The sequence below is a fragment of the Corvus kubaryi genome, unplaced genomic scaffold (assembly GCF_017639235.1).
Source record: "Corvus kubaryi isolate FWS band 111438036 unplaced genomic scaffold, C.kubaryi_AGA036_p1.0 37357, whole genome shotgun sequence".
Lineage (NCBI taxonomy): Eukaryota > Metazoa > Chordata > Aves > Passeriformes > Corvidae > Corvus > Corvus kubaryi.
Genome location: NW_024581117.1, coordinates 9,217,170 through 9,231,464, shown reverse-complemented (window position 1 = coordinate 9,231,464; position 14,295 = coordinate 9,217,170). Strand labels below are relative to the sequence as shown.

The 14,295-nt window shown below is 42.4% G+C and overlaps 1 protein-coding gene and 1 long non-coding RNA gene across 2 annotated transcripts; one reads left to right on the top strand and one right to left on the bottom strand.

The window, feature by feature from the left end:
• Positions 1–38: 38 nt before the first annotated feature.
• LOC121667208 lies at positions 39–3,572 on the top strand. The gene is made up of 6 exons (XM_042033649.1): positions 39–290; positions 601–680; positions 1,097–1,211; positions 1,639–1,745; positions 1,979–2,093; positions 2,928–3,572. Exons 1-6 carry the CDS (start codon positions 227–229, stop codon positions 3,113–3,115), a joined length of 669 nt encoding a protein of 222 aa, XP_041889583.1. The 5' UTR covers positions 39–226; the 3' UTR covers positions 3,116–3,572.
• LOC121667209 lies at positions 3,395–13,601 on the bottom strand. The gene is made up of 2 exons (XR_006016955.1): positions 12,598–13,601; positions 3,395–5,772 (listed from the first exon to the last, which is right to left on the bottom strand). It is a non-coding gene; the product is annotated as an uncharacterized LOC121667209 (long non-coding RNA).
• Between the last annotated feature and the right edge of the window lie 694 nt (positions 13,602–14,295).

Genomic DNA, 14,295 nt, shown 5'->3' with positions numbered 1-14,295 from the left:
GCCCTTGCCCTTCCTGTAACTATTCTGGCAAGCTCTCCTTGGGCTTCCCAGAAAGTGGGGCAATGTGTGCCTCCCCCTAATCCCAGTCACAGCACTGCTGTGGAGTGAGGCACTCTGTAAACAACCAGTGACCCACAGGCACACAGCTCTGTGCCTGACTGCAGTGCTTTTGCTCTCAGGCACCACAAGCAACAAGCAATTAGCCCTTGGTCTCCTGCAGAAAGAAATGTTCAGCTCCTGCCTGCCCTGGAAAACACAGTTTGTTCTAAGTTTAGCAGTTCTTCTTGCAGGTAAGATATTCTTGAATATGACTAACAATTATTTAAATAGGGTTGTCTTAGAGAAATGAAGGGCCTGCTTGGGAACCCAACCCCGACTGGCCCCAAATAGGTGCTCAGATTGCTGTTTCAAATCAATCAATCTTTGTACAGATTATTCACATTTGAGCCCTGATCACCTCAGGTATACAATCTAGTACTAGGACTGCGGGATAGAAGCACAGTTCCTTTAAACATGTGCTATTTCATGGTATTTGGGGTTTGTTCATGTGTCAGGAGGGACTATGACCTAGCTAAGTTCCTGCTTCTGCTTTTCTTTTAGATTTTACTGAAAACAGAGCTTTTGCCAGCCTAAGTGAATGCAAAACTGCAACCATAAATGATGTGAACGAGAGTCTTGAGGTAAGAGGTTGGCTGACCCAGAGTCTCTTCTGCACCCACCCCCTGTGCTGGTGGGCCCCTGCCCCATCTGCCTGCACTGGCTGGGCAAGCACAACTTGTGTATTGCTTTGGCCATGTACAAAGTACATGCTGAGGAGGGGAGCCACACACAAGAACAGAACAACATTAGCGTCACCTGACTTACCACAGCTTTGCTACTGCTAGTCTAAAAACTGTCCTTGTAGATATATTTTCCGGTTTTGCTGTGCTCCAGGTATATAACGGGGCTTGAACATAAGCAGTATGGCTAGATAAATAACAATAGCTACCCAAGAATGCATGAGCTTCTTTATTTATGGATGTTCACAGATAGTTTAATTCTAAGGCTCCAAAGTCTTTCCTTTTCAGCTTAGACTTTTTCTCCCTTCACTCCATAGAAATATTCAAAATGCTTGCCTGAAATGATTGCCAAGGGTGAAAAAGCTTCAATCAATTCCCTGGTGTGGACACTGCAAGAAGCACTCGATCTGCTGCGCCCTGTTCAAGAGCAATGTGAGGCCCCTCCTGAACCAACTCTCACCTTTGCTGGGTGTTGGACAAAGCAGCAGTGGAGAAGCACTAAGGAAATTTTTTCTACCTACGGAGTGAACCAAGTGTCTGCATTTCTTTGGGGGCGGGAGAGGAGTGGCATAAGATAAAAGACATCTCAGTAATAGCAAGCACTCGGTCAGCAGGGACTGGGGAGGCACAGCAGCACAAACAGGAGAGTCCTGCTGTCCCTGCAGCCCAGGCACCAGTGCTGAGCAGCAGCACAGGCAAAAAAACGGGAGAAAAAGATTTTAAACAAGCAAAAATGCTTGCTTAGACGAAGCCAGCTAGTGGTGAGGGGTTAACGACTTTGCTTGGGGAGACTTTTATACCCACTTTCACTCTAATCCACCGTTTTCTTGCTCTCTTTTTTTTTTTATCCACCCAAAAGTTTGCAAGCAGCTACCTCCGTGCCCACGCCCAGTGGCCCCAAGAAACGGGGGACTGGTGTGTGTGACCATTGACAATGCTCAGTACTGTAAACCCATGTGCAACAAGGTAACATTCCTGCCTCACTGCTGCTATATTGCTGCAGCTATTCCTTAAATTACAACCCCTTATTGGGTAAAGCCTAACTTTGCTTGCTATAGGTTTTTTATATCCCTCAGGGCTGGGAGAGGTTGTACTGTTTGTATTTACCTGCCCTGGCTGAACGTTTCTTCCCCTTGAAGTTACCATAACGTACCCTAAGACAATGTTTGTTTATTTTCTCCCCACCATTGCTTCCCAAGGGTTATGACTTCCAGTTCCTCAGACGCAGCAGGCTGTATGAAGTGTGTGGCAATGCCACTGGGTTTTCCTGGACCACACAACTTGTCGGGGGAAAGGAACTGGCTGTTTGCAGCCGTGAGTACTTCTCAGACATATCTGTTCATGAGGACGTGGGGCTCCCTCTCTTTTGTTCAAAAAAATAGGAGGAAAGAAAAGTTCCTCTTTTCTTGACATGTGTGACAACTTTGTCATGTGTGATACTGTGAGAGCCAGTGCTGGGCTGGCAAACTGATGAGTGAGAACACACATGAGCTTTAATACTCTCACGAAGGCCTGAGCACTGCTGTTTCATCTTGGGGTACCAAATATGATATGTATGCAAATGTTTGTGGGAAGATGTTTTAAAAAAACAGTACATTGGCACGTTGAAACAAACCCTGTCCTTCACAAGTGTTGTGTGACCCACTGGACGGAGAGCAGTAGGACATAAAACTGTTTATCTTGCAACAATACTTGAAGAATCTCTGCAAAATTGGCCAACACCTGCATGCGCACATAATAAAGCCCAGCAGCTGGCCCCCAGCCAGCAATGCTGCCACCTGCATGGCAGCCCATGGACTGTAAGACTGCTCCCATTATATCCATTGCTCAATCTGTGACCAAAGCAGGCTGTATGACTCTGTTGTTACTGCCTTAATTTAAAAACAAATGTGTATATAGATACACAGAAGGGCCACCTTACCTCTTCTATGCTTAATGGAAAATATTTTACTGTTGACAGTGCCTAGTTGCTAGATCAGTTGTTTCCAAGGCTTACCAAAAGCAAGCAATCATCTTGGCACTTGTATTCCAAGTTGGAGACTTTAGTCCAGAAAATGGGAATGCTGGCACTTGTTTAAAGATCAGGACAAAGATAAGTAAATAAGTCAACTGCTTTATTTATTTTTTGTTGTCTCTGATCTTTTCCAGCCTCTGAGACGGCCATCAGTGGAGCTAAATCTGCCTATTTCCCCAGCAACAGCACGTGTGTGCACACACTTGCCTTCCCTGAAGCTCAGGCAGAGCAGCTGAACATCTTCCTCAAAGAGCTTGAGGAGCAAGGCATCGACGGCTCCAGCCGGGATGAGGGGGCTGATTGCATCATCTGTGGCTACTAGCACCAAACAGCCTGGGCACAGCTCAGCCAGCTGACTGCAGTTGGACGACAGAAGCAGAGCAGTGAAATCATTGGTAACACGTGTAAACACACAGCTTTTATTTAGTCAAAGGACAAGAGATCATTATCATGACTTTAGCTTTGAGGTACGGATATATGGGCTAAATCTTATCACACATCTCATGGCAGAAGGGTTTCAAAGAAAGAAGATCACTTTTATAGCTTAAATTTGTCTAGCTGGAATTAAATAAGAACTAAAGTTTTAATGGATGCCTTCCTATTGGCTTAACTTCTTCAGGCTCTCTGAAGATAGTGACAACACTAATTGTTATCAGAAACTGTCCCGTGTCAGGGGTCATCTCTACTGAGAAAGGGCCATATTTCTACTTGCTTGTACAGTTGCCAGTTAATCCCTGTTGTTGCTCTGATGACCATTAAAGCCATATAAGTTACAACAATTCCTGGCTGTAGGGGTATAATTTATTCACTTGTTTGCTTGACTGGGGCTTAGAACAGCAGCAGAAAGCCTGTCCATTGTCCACCTGGCACTAAGTGAAAGTGAAGATCAAAGATGGCTTAACACTGGTGATCCAGCTTATTTGTGGAGCTGTAGCTATCAAACAATGAGCATGTGAATTATTATGAAATATAAACAAGAAACTTAGTTACTGCTTGCTTGGTTTTCAGTGGAATCTGTGCTTGGGGTAATATTTTAATTTTCTTCTGTTGAGCAAACAGTGAAGCTGTAGATCTGAAGACAGACAATTCATCTCTTTGTTTTTCCTTTCCCTTTTTTACCTTTTCCCTATTTCTGCAGGGCTCTCAGGCACAGAATGCATAGTTTTGTGGCACATGATGGATAATTGACCTTTGCATTGTTAATCAGATAAATTATTCAAATATATCTATTTACATACTTATATTTCAGGTTCAGAATCCAGTCATTGCAAGTAAAAACCCCCATAAATAACCCCAGTTGCTTTAGGGCCCAGAAGCAGACAGTCATATGACAATGAGGGGAACAGACAATTACACCAGAAAAGGGATGAGTTGGCTGCCTTGCCTCCTTATTAACCACGTGGCAATAACTTAAGTCATTGTGTTGGAGACAAAAGTGCTGTAGTCTTAAAGAAAAACACTGAGTTTTGAATCACTGTTCTTTTATTAACTTATTTATTTATTCATGGCAAACAAATGATCTCAATCAAATGAAATTATAATGTGTTTGAGTCTTTCCAGCCAATTCATTATCAACTGATGCTCAGATGAAATATCTGGAGGACTTTTCAGCATAATTTTTCTGCTGGTGCTAAACCCCATTTTTTCTCTCAATTGTGTTAATCTAATCTAGTGACTTTCCAAACCAACCAACAAAAGAAAAGTCACTCATAATTGTATTTCATGAGGAAATCAAGCCATTGCTCTTGTAAAGTACAAGGAACTGTTTAATCTGTAGATCAGAAATCCTCATGGTGAGTGCCACACAATGTGGAAGAATTAGGCTGGAAATCTTTAACTATCACCTGTAATGAACCTGATATTAAGCTGGAGATTGGGTTGCTTGGGTGTTTTTCAAAAACTTGCAGAGAAGCAGTTTTGTTCTATTCCCACCACCTAAATTATTATTTATATATGAGAAAGGGAAGTTGACTCAATAAGCCCATATGACACAGTTAAAAACTAAAGTAAATTTAATTGTGCTATTTCTCAGAGTACATTTGCATAATTTAATTCAGGTAAATGGCTGCTGTGTGTTTGCATTAACTTCTTGTTGCTGTCTGGCTGGGCCTGTCTGAGCATTGGACTATCCCTTGTGCTCCTGCTCTAGCCCTGGGATGGAGGGGCTTTGTGTTCTGGCACTAGGGGGTTGAGGAGAGATTAAAATTCATATAGAAGGAAAGAAATTAATCCATATTGGAGGAAAGAACTGAAGAACATTTTAAGGCATTAAGTTTTCAGATCAGGCAACAGATGCAGAGGAGGCTTATTTATGGTACCATTCTCTGATATTTATTTTATTTTTAGGTTTTGCTATACAACCAGAATAAACTACTGCCTCTCCAGAGTATCCTGCATGCTTTTGATAAGTCCACCTGCATAACTGTCAGTCAGCTAAAGGCTTGGTAATATTTACAGTGTAACAGTAGAGAGGGAGGATTTCCTGATATTAGTTAAGGGAATACAATGCTGCGTTATCCTTGCTTCTCTTTCATTCCATTATAACACAAGAGAAGAACTCAGTCTAGGAACTGAGCCAACAACAGTAATTACAACCTGGCCAAAAAATGGAAGGCAAAGTGCCGAGAACTGCAGTTCATGACGACAAAATCACACTCATCCTCTTTTCACAGGAACTTAGTAGAATTAGACTGGTAAACCCAGTGCTTTTGGGTGGATCACAGGTGGTGAGAGTGATCCTGAGAGATGTCATCAATGTGAGCCATCCTCCCAGAGCACTGGTGGTGCAGCAGGGCTGGCTCACACCGAGCCGTGCAGCGAGATCTGCGGCACACGCTTCATTCTCCAGATCACCACCGCAGCGGGCGGCAGCAGCATCAGGAAACTCATTACCAGCACTGCAGCAAAAATGACCAGCAGGATTTCCCATGGGGCCAGGACTGTTTCCACCATGATTTCCTCCATGTCAAGAGTCTGAAGCTGTAAAGCAAAAAACATGCTGCGGTATTTACTTGTACATAGGAATTATGTCTGAATAGATGTGTTTGTTTTTAGCCAGCAGAGGGGTGTCAGCCTCTTTGGCCTATTCTTTTCTCAGCCTGGAGAACAAACCCATTCCCTGGGCTGCAGACCCCAGAAGAGCTCCTGCTTTGTCTCCCTCTGTCTCCTCAGGAGCTTCCATGGAGCATCAATCTGCTTTTCCACTTTGGCTCAGCTGTAGTTGCTGATGCTGGTGTCTGCCCTGAAGCATTGTTCCTGACCCTTGGGTATGCCTTTTGCTTTAAAATTTTGATTTTTAAGGCCCTCCTCTCCCACTTAGAGCATCATTACACAAAACGATTGCTACAATGACATGTATCAAAGCTAAGCCTGAAAATACAAGAATATGATGGAAAGGAGAACTGGAAATTGAACTGCCATCAGAATGCATATTTTATCTTTTTCCATGTATAAAGCTTTAGAAAGAGCAGGGTGCTTAGAAAGGAGTTAAATCATGTTGATTTTGTTAAGTGTTAACAGGTGTGTCCTAGGAAATGCAGTGTTCAGTGCAATCCCTGCCACAGGACCCACACACCTGAAAGTCATAAGGACTGCAAGTCCTCTTCCAGGACCCACACACCTGGAAGCTGTACAGTGGGTGAATAAAAGGAGATGCTAGAGGTAGAAGAGGTTTTTTTCTCCACAACTGTTCATACTAGTAGTCAGGAGGTCTCCTGAGGGGCTGCAGTGCTGCCTACGGTGTGGGAATTGTGCCTACAACTCACTGGAGGAGGTCTCAGGTTTGTCCGAGTGTGTGGTTTACTGTGTTTTTGTTACTAAATCCTGGTCTTTATGTACAGGTGAAGATGGAAACATGGGTTGATAGAATATGTATGTTTAGGGAGAGTAGAAAATTTGAATAATTTCCAGCAATTGTGTATATTGCAGTGTTAAAATTGCCATTAGCTCTTTTTTTTTTTTTTTTTGCTGTGGATTGTGAGGAGGTTCACTATATAGCTGGAAAAAAATCTTGGAGGATTTAGGCCATGATACCCTTTAATGAAGCCTCCCTATCCATTAGCAGAATCCTAATAGAGCTCTGCTTGGCTGCTGTGGCATTTTCTAGTTAGATTAATCTCAAATCTTACAAGCACTGGAAAAGTACAGAGGATGCAGGTGGAGCTGCCCTAGCTCGGGCCCTGGAGTGCTCTCACATTTGCTGCCTCCTTACTGGTGAAGCCACATCCCTGTGACAGATGTGCTGCCCACCAGGTCCATTCCTTGAAGTGGGCTGTGCTCTGTGTCTGTTTTCACCCAAACTACAAAACAGCTGCTTGACTTTGTGTGTGTTTATCTGCTCTGACCTGCTAACGGGGGCTGTGCTGTGGAGCCCATCAGGCTGTGTGATATTCTGACTGTTCCTATGGCACCCCTTGGTATTGTTCTTCTCTTCCCACTGACTGGTGGTGAATATAGGTGTGAGGCTGTTTTTAACCTGGAGAGGCTGTGGGAGAGGGACTTTTTTGCTCAGGGAGCTTTCTTGAGTTGCTTCACTGCTGCCTACAGATGCTGCAGAGGGAATGTCACAGGTGGGCCTCCTGCCTGCTAATTTGAATGTCTTTATCAGTTAACTCTTTTAAATGTCTTAGTTTCTGACTTGCTTTTCCTGCCTTTTTGTCTGCCAGGCATCTTCTGTTAGGCTCTTGCTGTTGCTACTTTTTGCTTCATTTTCCAGCGTTTGTTTCAAATCTTCTTGTTATTTTATTCCCTTCCTTGTTCCTGTCTCAGTTTGTTGCAATATCCTTTTTTAAAAAGTCATAGTTTTCATGGGAAATCCCTGTCCCCATTCTCTGCTCTATTGATTCCTCACTAGTGTTTGGCTCTAGGGAAAAAAAAAAAAAAAAAACTCCAGTGAGAGCCTTCCCTGTTCTGCCAGCAGCCAGGGCTGGTGAGGGTGAGAGCAGAGCATTGCCCCTTTCCTTAAACTCTGGCTGTGAGGAAAGGTCACACCAGTTAAATTTGCACAAAAACTTCCTGTGATTTTCAGCTGGGCTGTATACCATGTTGTGTAAGAAATAAAGATCCCAGGACACGCTGGTTGCTGAGAGTGAAGGAAAGCTCTCTTCTTATCCTGTGCTGAGAAAGCAAATGCTGTGGTTTGAGGCAGGGAAGGTGAGGTCTGTTTGTGCACACAGACAGGCATCCCTCTCCTTCACCCCTTGGTGGGGGTGACACAACATATGGCTATGCTTGGATAAGGAATTGCTGTCCTGACAATTGTACCACTGGCAGTGGAACAAGGGTTGGAAAAAACACCCCTACATGGGTCTATGGGGGAAGCACAGCTGGGTTTGTCTTCCTTGGCCCTCAGTGAGGATGATGTTGCAGAAGCAATTGGGAAGTGATGGGAAGGTCTGTGATAGTGTGGAGACAGCTCTGAGGAGTTGAGGATGTGTAGTTCAAGGCTGTAAAGAGCAGTGGCTCCTTTGCCAAAGACCTTGCTCACCTTTAGGAGCTGTTTGCTGCATTGGCTTTAGCTAGAAAAGATGCTGGTGGCTAGGAAGTGATACTAAGTGTTATATAAAGTCTCCAAAGCATGTATTTGTTCTTTGCTAACCTAATCAATGCTTTTCCTGCACTTGTGTTCTCAAGTCCCAAGGTTTTTCTCAGCCTGAGTGAGTGCTGCACAGCCCTAGGGCACAATATGCAGTGTGCTTTGGTCTTTGGGGGGCTGAATACAACAGCTCTTTGTAACATACCTGTGCGACAAGGGGGTTGTGTCATAAGTCAGTAATACTATAGGACATAATTTTTAGTGAGATAATCAGAAATAAGGTACATTCATGACAGCAGAACTCATCCCAAAGAGAACACAGGTGCACTGCCAAGTGAAGTTGTGGTGCTGTGCAATCAGCAGAGGCCTCAGGCCACGACTCAGAGCCCTTCTGCATGTTGCAGACCTGCCTCAGACAGCCTGTTCCCTTCAGCACAGCTATAAAAGGGTCTTGGGGACTGTTCTATTAATGGGGTATTTCTCACAGGGACAGTATTTGATTATGGGAGAGTATGAATGAATCAAAATGGTCAACCAAAACACAGCTCTGGAAATACAAAGTCTTTCAGAATAAATACACACTGTCTCTGGAGCTTTGAGAGTTCTTTATCTCAACTAAAACCCTCATCAGTGAATGTGTAAGCATGTCAAATCTGGTCTCTAAACTACAAAATATTTTATACTGAAGGATGTTCTAGATCTATCCCTAAGTTTAACAAATGGGTAGATGAATAAAGGCATCTGCAAGGATTTGAGCTGAACACAACGAATGAAATACAATAAATGACTTCTTTAGAGAAGTATACAATAAAGAAGACATTTGGGGAGGGGAGAAGAAAGAGACATCTTAGAGGTGTGATTTGTGGTTGTACCTTCAATTTCCAGTGTTTCATTTAAGATTTGCCTGAAGGCTATACAAATTAAAATGGGAGTTTTTTCTATACTATAGTTGATGAAAGACCATTCTGGATGCTAAAGGCAGCTTAATCTTAGCACAGTGGACAGAATATTTGCTTAGTAAAACCACAATTCTGTCCTTAAATCTTGCAGAGAAAACAAGTATAAACTTATTATATAATTCTAGAAACAAAGCTGGTATTCTTCACTAGCATCATATATTTAATACAATCTAAAGTAGGCCCTGTAAAAATGCCTCTTAGAATGTGGTTTGCTTCACTGCTCCCCTAATCTTAGCAAAGATTCACTTTTGAGTTGCAATACTTTAAGCTCATGGCACAAGCAGGAAACAAAAGACTTACTCTGTAGTGTTTTTAGCTGATGTACTGTGTGCTGGCTTACAGCCTGCTGCAATATAGAAAAGTCAGAAAATACTGTTGAACCATTTGATTTGAAGCCTTACCTTTTGACTATTAGGAAAAAAAGCAAAACTACGTATAGGGAGAGAGTGATTTACTCTGTGTCATGGGTTGCTGTCTTGCAGTGGAGTAGGTGGGCAGGATACAGATGAGACAGAGGCCTTGGGGCCTCTGCCCTGCAAGGAATCCATCCCAGTCCTTCCCACCATCTGAAACTACTGAAGAATGCATTTCCTGCCTGCTGTATTGAATGTAATCTTTGCTAGCTGCAATGAACATAGACTGAAAAGTCAGTTATTTTTCTCTGTTAACCTCGCTTCCCTTGCCCCCCTCCAAATTACACATGAATATCTTGATTTTAGGGAGCTAACAGTAGGGAAAGCCTCACAAAACCCCCAGGTGTATTTATCCCACTATCATAGCTAAGAGGGGGGAATTGCAATTCATCAATGTCCAATGAGGACAAATGCTGAAGGTAGCAATCCTGTTAGGGGAAAAAAAAGGCTTATTTGCAGTCTACAGAAATAGTGTGAAGGTTCAAGACAGCCCTCTGAAGCCTAGAGTAACTTCAGTTATTGTAACTTGAGAAGCTCCCCTGAGCAAGATGCTTGTGGGAGGCGGTGGCCTCCCAGTCTGTAGCTTGCTCTCAGTTGTGTTTTTTTGAAAATGTATTGCATAGGTTTAAAAGATGAACTGGTATCTGAACTGGCACCTGTTTATATAACTTATGGGCCTCTTAACTACAGATTTATTGGCTATCATGTAATAATTTTTATTCTGTGCTTGGGAAAGTCACAGATCTAGTACTACTGGCTAAACTATAGGAACAGAAAAACAAGTTTTAAAACTTTGGGAGTCTAGTGAATTTGTAAACACAGCCACCAAAAGGCAGAATGGATTGAAGTCTGCAAGGCCTGTTTTATATCAGTGAATGGTTTTATTTTCTTTTGTTTGTAGCAAGATATTCTGATTAGTAGCTACAGCACTTAATGTCAATCAAAGACTTGCCTTTGTGAAATCAAGTGACAGTGCTCAGTCCCTAGTTTGATGGAAATGAATACAGTCAGATGGGATGAAAAAACACAATCAATAGTGCAAAACAAAAGCATATGTCTGAAATATTAAAGACTGATTGTTAGTGATATCTTTATACAATTTTTGATATTTTAGTAGGTCAGCAATTCCACTAAATTCTGCTATTAATTATATCGGATAAAACCACCTGAACCATACTGAATTTCCAATATCTTCCACAAACAGGGCTTATAGCTCTTTATGTGGGGAGGGGTTTTGTTATCTCCACCTGAGAGCTGCTCAGTCAGATACAAAGATGGGCTCCCAGTTGCTTTAGCACAACTGGAGCTGTGGAGCACTTCCCATGCTGCAGAGGTGTGACCTCTCTTCTCCCAGGCACATACTTATTTTAATGGAAGAACAGGCTGAAAGGGGTAAGCCAACAACAACAACAATGAACTTGTTCTGCTGCATTTTCCACTCAGTCAGTGATACAAATATTTACCCTTCAAGTGGGGAAAACAAGTGTTACTGTGTACTTGGTCTCTAACTTAACTGCCAGCTCCCTGTTAACACTCCAAGATCATTACCCATGACGGGCTTTCTGAAGAAGGCACTGCTGCTGCAGAGTCCTTAGTGTGCCTTGTAACCCTGTGCAACTGTGGGAAGGTGAATTCATTCCTCTGCCCCTTCCATCACTGTGTTTTACAAACTGAGGTAGCAGATGCTAGGAATGGGAAAAGTTCTCAGATCTGGATGTCTGGCACAGTGATGGACTTGAAAAGAGGGTGATGATCAGGAGATAACTACACTGCAAGTTAAAAGTGGCATTTCAAACTCCTGTAAGAACCAGAAATCAAATTAATGAGTTTGGTACCTTGGAGAAAAGGCTGCCTTTCAACTATGAAAGACCTTAGAAGCATCTAATAATGCTGCTTTTGTCTCTGGAGGGCCAAACCTTTCAAACCAAGAGTGTATGACAACTCTCAGAATCATTAAAATGTTAACAGAAATTTCACTGAATTTGTTTGTTGTAAATATCTCCCTCTACAAGTAGCAAGTGACTAAAGTGCTAATCACAATTATTTCAGTATTCATTTTTTAAAGGATTTCAGCCTTTATAAGGCATGAAGCAGTTTAGTCTGGTTATTTTTAAGTCAAATCTGTGCATATTTATCTTTCTGTGAGTAAAGTCACTACAGGATAAAAATTTGGCTTAAAATATCTTAAACATTGTGAAATTTGGGTGCAGAAATTAAATATATGACACCTGGGGGAAATTTTTAAAACAAAAATTATGATGCAGACAGAGAATATTTGATATGCAAGACTAGTATAGCAAACTGTGATTAAGATGATCATGCCTTTAGTTTCACCTCACTTCCAAAGGGATCAGGTGATTACAATAAAAGTTAAAAATGCAAGAGGAGTTTCCCAGCTGCTATTAAAAGTATGCACAAATCTCCCTTTTCTGGACGTATAAATTCAGATTTTTTTTGTATTTTGTCTAATAAGATGGCTTTATTTGCTCTCATAGATAACACATTGTGACATATGTCTGTTAGATTTCTGATTCTTGAATGTGTAGCAGTGAGGAGGTACCTATATCTGAGTCACAGACATTTCCTGTTCTGAAATATTTAGACTTTAAACACTTTGGAATGCACTTACACAAGCTGGAGGTGTATGCAGTCCACTTACAGACATAATTTTAACCATTTAGCGAACTACTTTGCACTTAAAATTAATTATATGAATAGGAACCCTATATTCTTCATATCTTCCCTGCTGACAACCTTTCACCCAAATTAGAAATAATTTAGTTATCCCCTCACTTCTGTAGGAAAGCATGGAAGCAGTTGAATTTGTGTTGAATTTTTTCACCTTTCTCAACCTGACTAACTGAAAGTAGATATTCAGATCTTTTCTGTCCACTCTTACCTCCTCAGTGTCCTTGAGGCATCTCGCAAGTGTTGCCCATGAGCTGGAGCAGCTTTGTTTGGGTGCCCATGCTGCGCTGCCAGGCAGCAGCAGTGAGTGCCAGAGCAGCCGCTCCACCTGCGGGAGGGCAGGGAGGGCAGGGCAGGGTCCCCTGGGCTGTGTGAGGCTCAGGTGAGTGCAGCAGGGTGCTCGGGCACTTGTTTGCGCAGTGGTGCCTCTACCGCCTCCCACCTGGTGCTCTTAAAGCGGCACAAGCCTTCCCGAAGGAGCTGCTCTACCTCGACTGCAGTTTGTTCGGGATCAGCAAAACAAGAGCTGCCTCTTTGCACATGCACAGCCTGCTTTAGGAGACAGCCACGCACAGTGAAAAATGAGGGCCCGTTTTTCACCAGAAAGCCACTTGGGCTTTCCTTGTAAATCATCTTATTTACTCAGAAGCGAGTAATCTGATTAACTAACTCATCCTGACTGATTATTATGAGCAGCACGTGCAGCCTTCAGAGTATGAAGGCTGATGGCCCTAAGTTTATTGCAGCTCCAAGGGGTTCATACACACAGCTCGCTTCCACCTATGTACATTCAACAACCCAGTGCTACTTAACAGCTTAGCTTTATTTAAATACTTGAAAAATCACAGCTACACTTAGGCTGCTGCAGTGTCTGTTACACAAAGAGCACATGGAGACCTCTTCAGAGGCTTTGCTAAGCCAGCTCTGGCTCCTCTCCATGCTGCTGTGGAGGTGGTATTGCAGAGTCCCTGAGAAGTGGCCATCCTGCCTGAACACACTGCTGCATCTGGTCCTTGTCCCTTGACAAGAGAAGATGTGAAGGCTGAACTGCAGCCTGCCTTAAAAACCCAGTTGTGAGAGCAATGAAATCTGTGCTGGAGTGGATACATCCAAAGGGGTGTAGAGCTTCAGATTGCAAGGATGTCTCTTTAGACCTCAAAGCCATACAACCATTGATAGGTTTTTCAGTTTCTTACAAAGCAGAGAAAATATGAACTAGGGTATTTTCACAGAAAATAACAGCTGTTGAGAATAATTTTTCACATGATGAATATTTTTATAGAATTAAAAACAATTTTCTGAACAATTCTTGGTGAGTGGGTGGAATAATTTTTTTCCACTATACAAGGCAGAATCAATAACACTTTTCCCCCCAAAACCTGACAAGTGACTTCCATCTCTCTTGATATTTGACACTAATATTTCATCTGGCTAAAATCAAATTCCTCGTTAAGTCGCTTTCCAAGAAACGTGTTTATCCTGTTGTTTTACTAACTCTTCAGATTAATACAATTTTAACTTAATCTTGGTGGTGGTACAATTATTCCCACAACTGAAAGTGGGAAGTGCACACCATTGACTGGAAACGGAACATCACACAGTTTGGCTTGTCAGCAGGCTGGGTGGTCCAGAATATCCACAAGTACTAGTAAATACATTGCAAATAGTGGCAGATTTTAAAGGTACAACTAGTATTTAAAGTTAGGGTAGGGTGGATGACACTTTTAAAATAAGTTCACATATTCATTAGACTAACACTGAAAGTAGCTGCTTTCTTTCACACACCTGTAAATAGCTTTAATTTTGAGATAACTCTGTAACCCCCTGGAGTTAAGCAGGATAAAATAAAAAGCTTACCATGGTGTGCTAGTTTGAAAACAAACCAGTGGGAGGCACCAAGTCAGAATAA

Excerpts from the sequence above, each read along its gene's own strand:
- LOC121667208 (XM_042033649.1), top strand. The coding sequence starts at position 227 with ATGTTCAGCTCCTGCCTGCCCTGGAAAACACAGTTTGTTCTAAGTTTA. Across the intron at positions 681-1,096 it reads ATGTGAACGAGAGTCTTGAG|AAATATTCAAAATGCTTGCC; the intron begins GTAAGAGGTTGG and ends TTCACTCCATAG. Across the intron at positions 1,746-1,978 it reads GTAAACCCATGTGCAACAAG|GGTTATGACTTCCAGTTCCT; the intron begins GTAACATTCCTG and ends TTGCTTCCCAAG.